At 55.2% G+C, this 15818-nt stretch overlaps 1 protein-coding gene across 1 annotated transcript; it reads left to right on the forward strand.

Annotated features, from left to right (window-relative positions):
• Positions 1–2742: 2742 nt before the first annotated feature.
• Positions 2743–14925, forward strand: LOC311372814 (EMILIN-1-A-like). Its single transcript, XM_084489769.1, is given in 12 exon segments — positions 2743–2855; positions 5712–5947; positions 6147–6246; positions 6985–7093; positions 7821–7994; positions 8471–9733; positions 10303–10717; positions 12175–12300; positions 12969–12986; positions 13117–13251; positions 14569–14586; positions 14589–14925. Coding segments are annotated over 12 exon segments (2934 nt in total). The 5' UTR covers positions 2743–2781; the 3' UTR covers positions 14855–14925.
• Positions 14926–15818: the final 893 nt, after the last annotated feature.

Genomic DNA, 15818 nt, shown 5'->3' on the forward strand with positions numbered 1-15818 from the left:
GTGTGTGTGTGTGTGTGTGTGTGTGTGTGTGTGTGTGTGTGTGTGTGTGTGTGTGTGTGTGTGTCAGCCGCTAAGCGTTCTGGACAGCAGGACTGATCGGTGTCGCTGTGTAATATCTACAACAGCTGCTGTGTGTTTATTTGATGTCTGACAAACCATGCCTCTGATTTATGCATGCGCGTGTGAGTGTGTGTGTGTGAGAGAGAGAGAGAGAGAGAGAGAGAGAGACAGAGAGACAGAGAGAGAGAGAGAGAGTGTGCGTGTGTGTGTTTGTGTGCAATCTCATGTGTGAATGAGTCTGCGTTTGTGTTGAGTTTATCCACAACTTACTACTTACTTACAACTTACTTGCTACTGTTTCTGTGCGTCTATGTGTGTGTGTGACTGTGTGACTGTGTGTGTGTGTGTGTGTGTCTGTGTGTGTCTGTGTTTGTGCGTTGATGTGTGACTTTGTTTAAACGCTGGCCAGAGTCGGCTCTTTATCAAACAGACTCTGGCTAGCGTTAGCATACTAGCATGAGTTTTAGCACAAGCGTTAGCATACTAGCGTCATCTTTAGCAGTAGCACTGCTGTTAGCAGTCTGTCATCAGAGGGAGGACAAACCGTCAGCAGGATGGGAGGAAGAGCATAACGATAGACTGGACTGACTCCTGCTGTCAGGAGTCACTCCTGCTAGTCTACTGTCTCCTCAGGAGCAGTCACTCCTGGTGTCTCCTCCAGGAGGAGTCACTCCTGCTGTGTCAACCCAGAGTGACTCCTGTTGCATACCAGAGAGAGTAATGAGGAGGAGGAGGAGGAGGAGGAGGAGGCAGTGGGGGAGCAGGTGAGAGATGGGGGGAGGAGGGGAGGAGGAGCAGGAGGGAGGAGGGAGGAGGGGGGGGGGGGGAGGTGGGAGGGGGGGGGAAGGAGGAGGGAGGAGGAGGGTAGAGGGGGGAGGTAGAGGGTAATCGGATGATATATGGGATGATGATGGGAGGTGTCATGTGGAGGCTTATGGACTCAAACACACTACATACCAGATATATGTATATACATCTCTCTCCCTCTCTTTCTATCTCTCTCTCTCAATGTTATCTCTCTCTCGATGTTATCTCTCTCTCTCTCTCTCTCTCTGTTATCTCTCTCTCTCTCTCGATGTTTATCTCTCTCTCTCTCGCTCTCTCTCTCTCTCGATGTTATCTCTCTCTCTCTCTCTCTCTCTCTCTCTCTCTCTCTCTCTCACTAGATGGTATCTCTAGAATGTAGAGCTCATTAGGAGAACAGAGTCCACCATACATCATAGAGCTTCTTTAATACGACTTAGATACAGTGCGTGTGTGTGTGTGTGTGTGTGCGTTTAGTGTGTATTGATGTATTATGTGTGCATAGTGCATCGAGTATATATTATTGTGTATAATGTGTGTATTGTGTGTGTGTGTGTGTGTGTGTGTGTACGATGTGCATTAACAGTGGTGTCAAAAGTACACACATTCGTCACTTAAGTAGAAGTATAGATACTGGAGTTTAAAAAGACTCTAGTAAAAGTTGAAGTATCAACTTAACCTCTTTACTCAAGTTAAAGTGAAAAAGTACTGTCTCTAAAACCTACTTACAGTATAAAAGTATAAAGTAACCTTAATAATAAAAAAAAAAGGGATGTGGAAGGTGTTGCTGGTCTCCATCGTCCCCAACGCTCGCCTGTGTCTTTAGATCTTTCAGACATTTCGCTGCCAACCAAATCTCTTTCGGACACTGCCATCGCCACGCTTTGAATAATTTGTTTGCCTATTTTATCTTGTTTTGCGTCATGTGCAAAGACGATGGATAGCCTAACCAATGAGTGTTATGGGTTTCTATGCTTCGTCCAATTATGCTCGAAATCACTACATCTGGACGGCGCCACTGATCTGTATTGGATGCCGCACATGACGTTGAACAAAAGAACTAAAAAACTAAACCGAAACCAAGAGTAAACGAGACTGTTTTTCAAATTTAAGGAGTAGAAAGTACAGATAATTGTGTTAAAATGTAAGGAGTAGAACTAAGAAGTTGGCAGAAAAATAAATAACGGAGTAAAGTAAAGATACCTAAAATGTCTACTTAAGTACAGTAACAAAGTATTTGTACTTCGTTACTTGACACCTCTGTGCATTAATGTGTGTATTAATATGTGTATTATGTGAGTACAATGTGTGTATTAATATGTGTATTATGTGAGTACAATGTGTGTATTAATATGTGTATTATGTGAGTACAATGTGTGTATTGATATCTGTACCGACCTTTCAATGTTTCAATGTCCAATAAGAGCATGTTGTTGTTTACAACGACAAGTCCAAAAGTGTAAACCATCACCCAGGATATCATTCATAAAATGCATCAAATGCATGAATAATGCATTTGAATATTTCTTTTGTAATATTTACATTCAAATTATTCACATAATAATTTTGATTAATTTGCTTAATGGCTACAACGTGTGTATGAATGTGTGTTTTGTGTGTGTGAGTGTCTGCCTGTGCATGCTTGTGTGTGTGTGTGCATGCCTGCGTGTGTGTGTGTGTGTGTGTAGGAACTGGTGTGCGTGTTTTTTTAATGTGTGTACTGTGTATGTACTGTGTTTATTATTAATGTGTGTATTTGTGTGTGTGTGTGTGTGTGTGTGTGTAGGAACTGGTGTTGTTAATGTGTGTATTGTGTATGCACTGTGTGTATTAATAATGTGTGTGTGTGTGTGTGTGTGTGTGTGTGTGTGTAGGAACTGGTGTGCGTACGCGGTGACGCGGGCGGTGAGCTGTGTGATGGAGGACGGCGTGGAGAGCTACGTGAAGCCGGACTACCAGCGCTGCGTCTGGGGCCAGTGTCCTCGGGCCCTGTAAGACCCCACACACACACACACACACACACACCTATTCAAGCACATAATCAAACACACACACACACACACACACACACATACACAAACACACTTTCATAGTATTAATATAGGGTATTTATAGATGTACTAAAAATACATGAATTCTTTGGAAGAACATAACTTATTCAGGCTGGCTGGTGAGTTCTAAGTGTAGCTTTTTATTACTTTCCACTCCAACATTGACAGTGTTTACTTTAGTTTGGAGCTGAGCTGAGCTCCCACAGAATCAGAACCGGGATCGGACCTGGACCAGAGTCCTCTGGACCAGAGTCCTCTGGACCTGGACCAGAACCCGGGTCAGGGTCTCAGCTTCAGTATGTCAAGAATGAAGTCGACAGCTTCCAGGCACCACAGCTACTTCCTGCCAAAACACACCTCCCTTCATCCTTTAATGACACTGACTCTCTCTCTCTCTCTCTGTCTCTCTCTCTCTCTGTCTCTCTCTGTCTCTCTCTCTGTCTCTCTCTCTCTCTCTCTCTTTCTCTTTCTATCTCTAGTCTGTTTTTCTTTCGTTCTCACGCTCTACAGCGTCTGAATCAGATTCAAACATCTGGGTCAGATCTCTCCTCTCTGCTACAGTGAGAACGTTGACCAAAAACAAAACTGAAATTGGTTTGGAGGGTAAGGAGGAGAGGGTGAGGAGGAGAGGGTGAGGAGGAGAGGGTGAGGAGGAGAGGGGAGGAGAGGGTGAGGAGAGGGTGAGGAGGAGAGGGGAGGAGAGGGTGAGGAGAGGGTGAGGAGGAGGGTGAGGAGGAGGGTGAGGAGGAGAGAGTGAGGAAGTGGGTGAGGAGGAAAGGGTGAGGAGGAGAGGGTGAGGAGGAGGGTGAGGAGGAGAGGGTGAGGAGGAGAGGGTGAGGAGGAGAGGGTGAGGAGGAGGGTGAGACAGGTCCTTGTAGTGTGAGACAAATCACTGTAGGGTGAGACAGGTCCTGGTACGGTGAGACAGGTCCTGGCAGGGTGCAACAGCTCCTGGTAGGGTGAGACAGGTCCTTGTAGGGTGAGACAGGTCCTTGTAGGGTGAGACAGGTCCTTGTAAGGTGAGACAGGTCATTGTAGGTTTTAGACAGGTCCCTGTAGTGTGAGACAGCTCCTGGGAGGGTGAGCCAGATCTGGGTAGTGTGAGACAGGTCCTTGCAGGGTGAGACAGGGTTCAGGAAGAGACAGCATCGCTGCTGTTGATCTCCACTTCCTGTGTGCGACCGGGTTGTGCGTCGCCGTTCGCTGGTAACACAACAAACTGAACCATCGCCGCGCTCCAACTCAAACACAGAGCAGCAGGAATGCGCTCTGATTGGTCGCAGCTGCGGAGTGTGAAACGGTGGCGCCTGGAACCCCCTCCTCGGTCAACTTAACTTAACCCTTAAAACCAGTACAACCCCTCAGGACTCCAGGCGGTACTGGTGGTGTCCCAGTGACGCTGTGACCTGGAGCCAGGGAGCCTGTGCAGACCTGCAGACCGTTTGTGTCCAGCGCCTCTAAAGCCTTGAGGACCTCTGATATGAACCCACATGATCACCGGTTCACCTCCCGGGACCCCAGGGACCCGGGAACCTCAACCCCCTCCGGGTCTAGGTTACACTGGGCCATACCCTGACCCTGACACCAAACCCTTACCTGACCCTAACCCCAAACCCTTACCTGACCCTAACCCCAAACTCCAAACCCTAACCCCAAACCCTTACCTAACCCTAACCCTGACACCAAACCCTTATCTGACCCTAACCCCAAACCCTTACCTGACCCTAACCCCAAAGCCTTACCTAACCCTAACCCCTAACCCTAACCCTGTCCCTGACACCAAACCCTTACCTGACCCTAACCCCAAACTCCAAACCCTAACCCCAAACCCTTACCTAACCCTAACCCCTAACCCTAACCCTGTCCCTGACACCAAACCCTTACCTGACCCTAACACCTGACCCTAACCCTTACTTGACCCTAACCCCTAACCCTTACCAGACCCTAACCACTAACCCCTAACCCTGACCCTAACCCCAAACCCTTACCTAACCATAACCCCTAACCCTAACCCTGACACCAAACCCTTACCTGACCCTAACACCTGACCCTAACCCCAAACCCTTACCTAACCCTAACCCCTAACCCCTACCAGACCCTAACCCCTAACCCTTACCAGACCCTAACCCCTAACCCCTACCTGACCCTAACCCCTAACCCCTACCTGACCCTAACCCCTAACCCCTACCTGACCCTAACCCTTACCTGACCCTAACCCCTACCAGACCCTAACCCCTAACCCTTCCCTGACCCTCTAACTTGAACCACAGCCCCCAGCCCCTCTGAGGGAACCAGAGTCTCCCCAGAGCCATGAAGGTCTCTGAGCTGAACTGAAACACCAACATGTGGGAGTGATGAACGTTTGTTGCTCTTAGAGTGAACTCTGCTGATACTTGATACGTGGGTACGCTCAGCCTCTGTTCAACCGTTCATTCTGTTTATATGTTGGAGAGTATTTATGTGATTATTAAAAGGAGTGAAATGATGTTGAACATTTTAAATGATGAACTGTCATGTTGTGTATGTTTGAACAGGCTATCCAACAAGCTAACAGCGATCACGCTTGTTTTTATTGACCAGCTAACAAGCTAACAGTTATCATACATGTTCTAAATGACTAGCCAACACGCCAACAAGCTAACGGCTATCATCTGTGTTTTAAATAACCATCTAACAAGCTAACAGGCTAACAGTAATCGTCTATGATTCAAACGGCTGAACAACAAGCTAACTGGGACGTGTCTGTTCTGAACGACGAGCTAACAACGCTAACAGCCGCCGTGTGCTTCCCGCTAGCTACCGCGTGTTCAGACGGCCGCGCTACAGGGTCGCCTACAAGATGGTGACCGAGATGGAGTGGAAGTGTTGTCACGGTTACACGGGAGACGACTGCTGCGACGTGGCGACGGTCGTCACGGACACCAAGGTCACCGCGGTCCGCCCCCCCCCAGTCGCGGCGCCGACCCCCCCCCCAGGTGGGGAGCAGGGGGGAGGAGGAGGAGGAGGAGGAGGAGGAGGAGGCCGGGGAGACGGTACGAAGGCTTTCCCCCCCCCCCACCCCCCACCCCCCGTATTGGGGGCGCTACGACCGACGGGGGTCAGGGGTTCGACTCCCAGCTGAAAGGTTCTGGGTTCGATCCCCCGATGTCCCCGATGAGTGTCAGTAGGTAGATTGTCTGGAGGTCTTTGCTCTGAGCTTGTTGTGGTTCTCGCCTCGCCTCCCCTCTGCAGGCGACGGCCAGAAGGTCCGCCAGCTGGAGGAGAAGATCAGGGGCCTCACCAAGGACCTCCACACCATGCAGACCACCATCAGCTCCATCACCTCCACCCTGTAGGTCGCTTTCCAACCCCGCCTCCGTCGCCACAGACACCGTTGTGTAGCGTCGCTAGGAGGCTAGTCGCTCGCTAGGAGGCTCGTCGCTAAGGGGATAGTCGCTAAGGGGATAGTCGCTAAGGGGATAGTCGCTAAAGGGAAAGTCGCTAAGGGGCTAGGTTCTGAGAGGCTAGTCGCTACACGGTTAGCGTGTTAGCTGGTTGAGCCACGAGCTGCTCTATTGAAGGGCTAGAGGGTATGAGGGGTTAACCCGGGGTAGGGTGGGACACACAACCCTTGGTTAACAACACATGAACAGATCATGAACAGAACATGAACAGAACATGAACAGAACATGAACAGAACATGAACAGATCATGAACAGTACATGAACAGAACATGAACAGATCATGAACAGAACATGAACAGAACATGAACAGAACATGAACAGAACATGAACAGATCATGAACAGTACATGAACAGAACATGAACAGATCATGAACAGTACATGAACAGAACATGAACAGAACATGAACAGAACATGAACAGTACATGAACAGAACATGAACAGATCATGAACAGTACATGAACAGAACATGAACAGAACATGAACAGAACATGAACAGAACATGAACAGAACATGAACAGAACATGAACAGTACATGAACAGAACATGAACAGATCATGAACAGAACATGAACAGAACATGAACAGAACATGAACAGTACATGAAGCCGTGGTTCTGTTCCTTGTAGGTCCGGGCTGGCGGGAGCGGGGGTCCCGGCGGATGCGGGTCGGCCCCCCATGAAGGACACCATCCACCACATCCAGAACCGTCTGGACCAGCTGTCCAACCGCAGCCAGGTCTCCCCCCCCCCTCACCCTCTCGTCCCGCCCCTCACCCTCTCATCCACCCACTCACCCTCTCATCCCCCCCTCACCCACCCCCTCACCCTCTCATCCCCCCCTCACCCTCTCATCCACCCACTCACCCTCTCATCCCCCCCTCACCCTCTCATCCACCCACTCACCCACCCCCTCATCCTTTCATCCCCCCCTCACCCTCTCACCCACCCCCTCATCCTTTCATCCACACACTCACCCTCTCATCCCCCCCTCATCCTCTCATCCACCCTCTCACCCACCCTCTCACCCTCTCATCCACCCACTCATCCTCTCATCCACCCACTCACCCTCTCACCCACCCTCTCACCCTCTCATCCCCACACCCTCCTTTACCCTTCATCGATCCATCAATGGATCCATCTACACATGATTCTTACCGTTCATCCATTCACTCATTCATTCACCGTCCGTCCTTCCATCTACCACATTCACTCATTCATGCTTCTATTCAATCAATCCTGACTCCAACCACCCACCCAACCATCCGGCATCATTAACTCATTCATCCCTCATGCATTCCCTAATCCAACCATCCCCCAAAACTCTTCATGCTCAAAGCTACATGACTACACCGTACCTCGACAAACATACCGTACACACCGTACCTTCATCCCTTCATTTGTGGTTGGTGTGTTGGCTCGTCCGTTCACTCATTAGTCCCCCCCCCCCCCTCCCCCCCCTCCAGGTCCACGACCAGACGCTGCTCCACATCAACCACCGGATGCAGGAGGGGGGGGGCAACGCGGTGGACGGGGCCCCGGAGGGGGCCCTCCCCCCCGGGGTGAGGCTCCACACCCTGAAGGAGGAGATCCTCACCCAGCTGGAGGGACGGGTGTCGCTGTCCTGCTCCTCCTGCCAGGTCCGTGGTACCCTGTTACTGTACCCTGTTACTGTACCCTGTTACTGTACCCTACTACTGTACCCTGTTACTGTACCCTACTACTGTACCCTGTTACAGTACCCTGCTGTACCCTGCTGTACCCTATAGAACCCAACTACAGCACCCTACTATACCTGTCACCTGGTACTGTCCCTGCTTTATTACAGTACCCTGCCGTACCCCACTATACCTTACAGGACCTTAGAGAACCCTACAGTATTTAGATGGCGTTAACCCTAACCCTTATTTTGAAGATGAAGATGAAGGCCTCATAAGACTTAAGGTCTTCCTGACCTTCCTGAACCCTGCCTCCCATAGCCCTAGAGTTCTGAGTTCCTCTCAGGGTTCTCCTCAGGGTTCCTCTCAGAGTTCCTCTCAGGGTTCCTCTCAGGGTTCCTCTCAGAGTTCCTCTCAGGGTTCTGCTCACCCCTGGTTCTCCTCCTCCTCCTCCTCAGGCCGGGGTGGAGGACCTGCGCCGGCAGCAGAAGACGGACCAGGACCGGATCCGCTCCCTGGAGAAGCTCCTGGGCTCGCTGGACCAGGACCTGAGGCACAGCGTGGAGACGGGCCGCCGGGAGACGGAGCGCTCCTCCGCCTGCTGCTCCACCCTGGTGGACCTGGAGGCCCGGCTGGCCTCGGTGGAGCTCCGCCTCAGCTCCAGCGCCGACGCCTACGAGGTCATCAGGGGCCGCCTGGACAAGGAGCTGTCGGGGGCGGGCGGCGGCGGCGGGAAGGGGAGGGTGACGGAGGAGCGCCTGAGCGGGCGGCTGCGGGAGGTGGAGAAGCGGCTGAACACCACGGTGCGGAAGGCGGAGCAGCGCTGCTCCAACACGGGCAGCAACGTGAAGGACGTGGTGCAGCGCGAGGTCACCCAGCTGCGCAACGCCGCGCTCGGCCGCCTCGACGACCACGCCTTCCGGATCGGCAAGGTGGAGCTGGACCTGACGGTGCTGGGGGACACCGTCACCGCCCACAGCGGCCGCCTGGGCCGGCTGGAGAACGCCACGGCCCTCCTGGAGCGGGGGCTGGCCGCCGCCGCCAACGCCTGCTCCGAGGCGTGCGGCGCCGACGGAGACGGCGGCGCGACGGCGGGGGAGGACGCGGTGAAGACCCTGGAGTGGCGGGTGGTGTCCAACCGGGACGACCTGCGGCGGTTCGACACGCGGCTGCGGGACCTGTCGGTGTCCGGGGACTCCCTGCTGGACCGGGTGGCCGGCCTGGCGCGGGACGTCGAGAGGATCCAGGGGGTGACGGGGGCGGACGGCGAGCGCTTCACCCGCGTCCTGACGGAGGTGGAGACGCTGGGCCGCGGCGTGGCCGGCTGCGGCGTCTGCGGCGCGGTGGAGGACGACCTGCGGGCGTTCTCCAACGCCACCGGCGCCGCCCTGGCCCGCTGCGGGGCGGGGCTGGAGGAGCTGGGCCGGAGGCTGGAGGCGGACGGCTCCGCCTGCTCCCGGGAGTGCTCCGCCCTGCGGGAGGAGGTGGGGCGGCTGAGGGAGGAGGCGGTGGCGTGCGGCCGGCGGCGCGACGACGGCCTGGAGGACCTGAGGGCGGAGCTGGCCAACCGGACGGCGCGGCTGGGCGGGGCTCTGGGCGAGGCGCTGGGCGAGGCGCTGGGGGCCCTGAACGGCTCCCTGCAGGACGCCCGCCGGACGCTGCAGCAGCACGGCGGTGACCTGCTGGACCTCAGCTCCACCAGCGACGACATCATCGCCGACGTGAGGAACGGCGCCCTTACAGCGTCCGCTTTAAACCAGTGTTTAGATCCAGGGGCCCACTGGTGGTGTGTGTTAGAGCGCCTCTGGTCTGGAGGCACTGGGAACTGTGACCTAGAGGACATGTGTTAGAACGTCCTTCATTTTGGCGCGGTACAGAAACAGCGAGATAACATCTGAGAACATGAACATAGTTTTCATTTTAAAGGTCCCATGTCACGCCACCAGGTGGGAGTGGGAAATCTGCCTCTTCTGACATCACAAGTGGGCGTGTCCACCTAGACGTGCGCTGGATAGATCAGTCCACCGGCCTACCCGGTGGACCGTAGCAAACGTTAGCTCATCTAATCCGTCACACGTCTAGGTGGACACGCCCACTTGTGATGTCAGAAGAGGCCGATTTTCAAAAACGGCTCGTAGCGGCTAACCCCACTCACACCTGGCGGCGTAACATCGTGTTTAGCTACCTGAAGCGCTGCGGTCATGTGTAGTGAAACAGACCAATCACAGACCTAGCCCTCGTGAACCCCCCCCTCCCCCCGCCTGACCTGCTCTGCTGGGGGGGTCCGCAGGTCAACACCATCCAGCAGGACCTCCAGGACCACCTGGAGGAGTCCGGCCGGCGGCTCGGCGGCCTGGACGCGCGGGTGACGTTGCTGCGCAGCGACCTGCTGACGGAGGTGGGCGCCTGCCGGGGCTCCGGCGAGGGCCTGGAGCGGCGCCTGGCCCGGCTGGAGGTCCTGGGCGGCCGGCTGGACGCCGTCACCGTGGGGCTGCGCAGCGTCAAGACGGGCCTGAACCGCCACGTCTCGGGGCTGTGGCGCCACCTGGGCGGGCTCAACGTCACCGTGACGACGCAGGGCGGGGCGCTGCGGGACATCGAGCGGGTGCAGCTGGTGGAGGTGCGCTCCCGGGTGGGCGCCCTGAACGCCACCCTGCTGAACCTCACCCAGGAGTTCCACCGCTTCTCCGCCCAGGACTTCATGGGTGAGTCTCTGGGGGGGGGGGGGGGGAGGGGGGAGGGGGGGGGACGGGTGGGGGGCGGAGGGAGGGAGGTGAGGTTAAGGACGGAGGAGGAGAGGAGAGGAGGAGGAGAGGAGAGGAGGAGAGGAGAGGAGGAGGAGAAGAGGAGAGGAGGAGGAGAGGAGAGGAGGAGGAGAGGAGGAGAAGAGGGGAGAGGAGGAGAGGAGGAGGAGAAGAGGGGAGACAGACTCGGGCTGTCTGGGAGATGAACTGAGGAGAGGAGGAGGAGAGGAGGAGGGAGGAGGAGAGGAGAGGAGGGGAGAGAAGGAGGAGAGGAGAGGAGGTGAGGAGAGGAGGAGGAGAGGAGAGGAGGAGAAGAGGGAAGAGGAGGAGAGGAGAGGAGGAGGAGAGGAGGGGAGAGAGGGGAGACAGACTCGGGCTGTCTGGGAGATGAACTGAGGAGAGGAGGAGGAGAGGAGGAGGGAGAGAAGGAGGAGAGGAGAGGAGGGGAGAGATGGGAGACAGAGTCAGGCTGTCTGGGAGATGAACCGAGTGGCGTTGGCTTCTGTCCCTGAGGAGAGACGGCCGCTATCTCAGGATCCTCCCAGTCTCCCTCCTGCTCCCCTCTCCTCCCTGGAGGGAGGAGAGGGGAGCAGGGTGAGGGAGGCAGAGTCTCCCACTCCGGGGTCGTCTGGTCCGCACACCGGGGGCCCGCGGGACAGCGCCGACTGAGACACTGCAAATATTTGGCGATGCATTTTTGACAAAAAAATAATAATAATGGGAAAGGTTTAATGGCCTCATGAAGAGGTTGTGACTACAAACAGATGAGGGGGTAGACAAGCAAACCACGACTGAGGCGATGCAGGGGCTGTCAGGGGCTGTCAGGGGCCGGTCGGGGGCCCGGTCTGGAAAGTATTTAACAGAGCTTAACATTCTGGGTCAAGGGCCCGGGACGATTTGGGAACTATCACTTTTACTGAAAGGAGCCTTGTTTATGGGTAGAGGCCTGTAGGTAGGGGCCTGTAGGTAGGGGCCTGTAGGTAGGGCCTCTAGGGGCCTCTGGGTAGGGGCCTCTAGGGGCCTCTGGGTAGGGGCCTCTAGGTAGGGGCCTGTAGGTAGGGGCCTGTAGGTAGGGCCTCTAGGGGCCTCTGGGTAGGGCCTCTAGGGGCCTCTAGGTAGGGCCTTTAGGGGCCTCTAGGTAGGGGCCTCTAGGTAGGACCTCTAGGGGCCTCTTGGTAGGGCCTCTAGGTAGGGCCTTTAGGGGCCTCTAGGGGCCTCTAGGTAGGGCCTCTAGGGGCCTCTAGGTAGGACCTCTAGGGGCCTCTAGGTAGGGCCTCTGGGATGGGCCTCTAGGGGCCTGCAGGGGCCTCTGGGTGGGGCCTGTAGGGGCCTTTAGGGGCCACTAGTTAGGGGGCCTCTGGGTAGGGGCCCCTGGGGCACTCATGGCTCTTCTCACCAGGGGGTCTCCTGTGCTCCAGGTCCAGCGGGGCTTCCAGGTCTCCAAGGGGAGCGAGGGGAGACCGGCTCCCAGGGGCCGCAGGGGCCGGAGGGGAAGGCGGGCCCCGAGGGACGAGAGGGGGGCCACGGGCCGGTGGGGCCCCCAGGTAACCGAACCCGGAGGACTGCTGTGTGATGCTGACGACCGGGGAGATACGTCCTCCACTAGTGGGACTAGTGGGGCGTCTAAACACTGCTTCACCGCGCACGCTGGAGCATTTTGACAACTTAGTTATTTAAAGGGTGTCGTAGGAATAAAGTGCATTATTATTATTGGTAGTAGTGTTAGTATTAGTATAGGGGTAGTGTATTAGTAGTAGTAGTAGTGTATTATTATCATTATTAGTAGTAGTAGTAGTGTATTATCATTATTAGTAGTAGTAGTAGTAGTAGTGTATTTTTATCATTATTATTATTAGTAGTAGTAGTAGTAGTAGTAGTAGTAGTGTGTATTATTATCATTATTATTATTAGTAGTAGTAGTAGTAGTAGTAGTGTGTATTATTATCATTATTATTAGTAGTAGTAGTGTATTATTATCATTATTAGTAGTAGTAGTAGTAGTGTATTATTATCATTATTATCATTATTATTAGTAGTAGTAGTAGTGTATTATTATCATTAGTAGTAGTAGTAGTAGTAGTAGTGTATTATTATCATTATTATTAGTAGTAGTAGTAGTGTATTATTATCATTATTAGTAGTATTAGTGTATTATTATCATTATTATTATTAGTAGTGGTATTATACTAACATCCTCCTCTCCTCCCTCCAGGTCTCCGAGGAGAAGAGGGTAGGTTCTCCTCCTCACCATGACTCCTCCTAGAGGAGCAGTGATTCCATCCACTTGTTTTCAGCACTTGGCGTTGTCATGGTTAAGTCACTTCCTGTCCCCGACGGGTCACTTCCTTTTCCCCCCCCAGGCGTGGCGGGCTCCGACGCGGCCGTGCCCCGCCTCTCCTTCTCGGCGGCGCTGACCCGCGGCATGGCGAGCTCGGGGACCATCGTGTTCGACAAGGTGCTGGTCAACGACCAGCTCGCCTACAACCCCAAGACAGGTGGGTCCCGTGACCGTCGCCCGCGGTGACCGTCGCCCGCGGTGACCGTCGCCCGCGGTGACCTCGACGGGCACTTCGTCCCCGTCACCCGTGGTGACGTCGTCGCGGTCACCGTGGTCGTCGCGGTCACCGTTGCCGTATTAAAAGTAGTCAAATAACAAACGTTCCCTTTAAAAGAAAGTGGTCTCCTTTGGATGATGAACCGTCTTGTGAAGAACGTCAGACTCCCTGAGCCTCTGGGCGGCTCCTCTCTGAGCCTCTCTCCTGAGCCTCTGTTCTGAGCCTCTGTCCTGAGCCTCTGTTCTGAGCCTCTGTTCTGAGCCTCTGTTCTGAGCCTCTGTCCTGAGCCTCTGTCCTGAGCCTCTGTTCTGAGCCTCTGTTCTGAGCCTCTGTTCTGAGCCTCTGTCCTGAGCCTCTGTCCTGAGCCTCTGTTCTGAGCCTCTGTTCTGAGCCTCTGTTCTGAGCCTCTGTTCTGAGCCTCTGTCCTGAGCCTCTGTTCTGAGCCTCTGTTCTGAGCCTCTGTTCTGAGCCTCTGTTCTGAGCCTCTGTTCTGAGCCTCTGTCCTGAGCCTCTGTTCTGAGCCTCTGTTCTGAGCGGGTATTCCTGGCATGTGGTGTCCTGACAGCCTCCCAGTAGCGCTGCGTCCCAGAGCGGAGACGGGCCGCTCAGGGATTACCGCTCAGGATATTAGCTCCGAGAGGCTTTAGTGAAATAACAACCCGCTCAGAAAGGTCCCTTGAATGACCGGCCTGGAAATACGGGACTGGAGAGTAAGACCTTGAGACTCTGAGACCGTTTAGGATCTGCTCTCTTCTCGAGAATCGTCAATAATGTACATTCTTGTTGACCGCATCCATCTGTACTGCACTGCTAGTAGTACAATACAGTATTGTAGTACAATACAGTATTGTACTACTAGTGTTCTAAATACTAAAGACCGGTGAAAAACTTTTGGTCTGAACATTCTTCTCCTCCTCCTCCTCTCCTCTTCCTCCTCCCTCTTCTCCCCCTCTCCTCTACTCCTCTCTCCTCCCGATCCACCTCTCCTCCTCTCATCTCCTTTACTGCTCCTCTCCTCCTCCACCTCCTCCTCTCCTCCTCTTCTCCTCTCCTCTACTCCTCCACCTCCTCTCCTCCTCCTCCTCCTCCCCTCCACCACCTCCTCCACCACCTCCTCCTCCACCTTCTCCTCCACCTCTCCTCCTCCTCCTCCTCCTCCTCCTCTCCCTCTCCTCCTCTCCTCTCCTCCTCCTCCTCTCCTCTCCTCCTCCTCCTCCTCTCCTCCTCCTCCTCCTCCTCCTCCTCCTCCTCCCTCAGGGTACTTCACCGCTCCGGTGAGGGGAGGTACTACTTCAGTGCCATCCTGACGGGCCACAAGAACGTGAAGCTGGAGGCGGTGCTGTCGCGGTCGGGGCGGGGCGTCGCCCGCGAGAAGCCCCCCGCCGAGGCCCCCCACCTGCCGGGGGCCCTGGCCGTGTTCAGCCTGGTGCTGCCCCTGGAGGCCCGGGAGACGGTCTGCATCGACCTGGTGACCGGGCAGCTGGCCCGCGCCTCCGAGCCCCTGACCCTCTTCTCGGGGACCCTGCTCTACCAGACCCACTGATTGGCCCCCCCCACCCGCTGCCGCCGGCCGCCGCCGCCGGAGCCCCGCCCCCTATCGGACGCTCCCGTTGGCCCGCCCCCCCCCCCCCCCCCTCCTCGGAGATCGTTAGCTCCTCCTCTCTCTCCCCCCCTCGTTACCCCCATCGGAACCTCCTGATTGGTGGACCCCTCTGGAGGTTGTTGTTTGTGATTGGTCCGTCTGCTGTACCGAGAGAGCGAGCGATTGGCTGGAGACTCTAATGATGAAGACGAGGACGAGGATGGTGACACTGTCGCTGACTCCGTCTTGGATTCTGAGGCGGAAGAAGATCAACTTTCCAGTGTCTGTGCTCCACATGTTTATATTAATCCACGGTGTGTGCTCACAGTTTCATGCTCTCATGTTGTCACCGCTTTGAAACCTATCTGAAGGTTTCCCCCTTCTCCTCTCCTCTCCTCCTCTCCTTCTCTCTCCTCCTCCTCTCCTCTTCCTCCTCCTCTCCTCTTCCTCCCTCTCCTCCTCTCCTCTTCCTCCCTCTCCTCTCCTCCTCTCCTCTTCCTCCTCCTCTCCTCTTCCTCCCTCTCCTCTCCCTCCCCTCTCCTCCTCTCCTCTTCCTCCCTCTCCTCCTCCTCCTTGTCCTCCTCCTCTCTCCTCCTCTCCTCTTCCTCCCTCTCCTCTCCTCCTCTCTCCTCCTCTCCTCTTCCTCCCTCTCCTCCTCTCCTCTTCCTCCCTCTTCTCCTCTCCTCTTCCTCCCTCTCCTCTCCTCTTCCTCCCTCTCCTCTCCTCCTCTCCTCCTCTCTCCTCTTCCTCCTCCCTCTCCTCTCCTCCTCTCCTCCTCTTCCTCCCTCTCCTCTCTCCTCCTCTCCTCCTCTCCTCCTCTCTCCTCTTCCTCCTCCCTCTCCTCTCCTCCTCTTCCTCCTCCCTCTCCTCTCCTCCTCTCCTCCTCTTCCTCCCTCTCCTCCTCTTCCTCCTCCTCTCTCCTCCT

This window comes from Micromesistius poutassou (assembly GCF_964030765.1).
Source record: "Micromesistius poutassou genome assembly, contig: SCAFFOLD_1201, whole genome shotgun sequence".
NCBI lineage: Eukaryota > Metazoa > Chordata > Actinopteri > Gadiformes > Gadidae > Micromesistius > Micromesistius poutassou.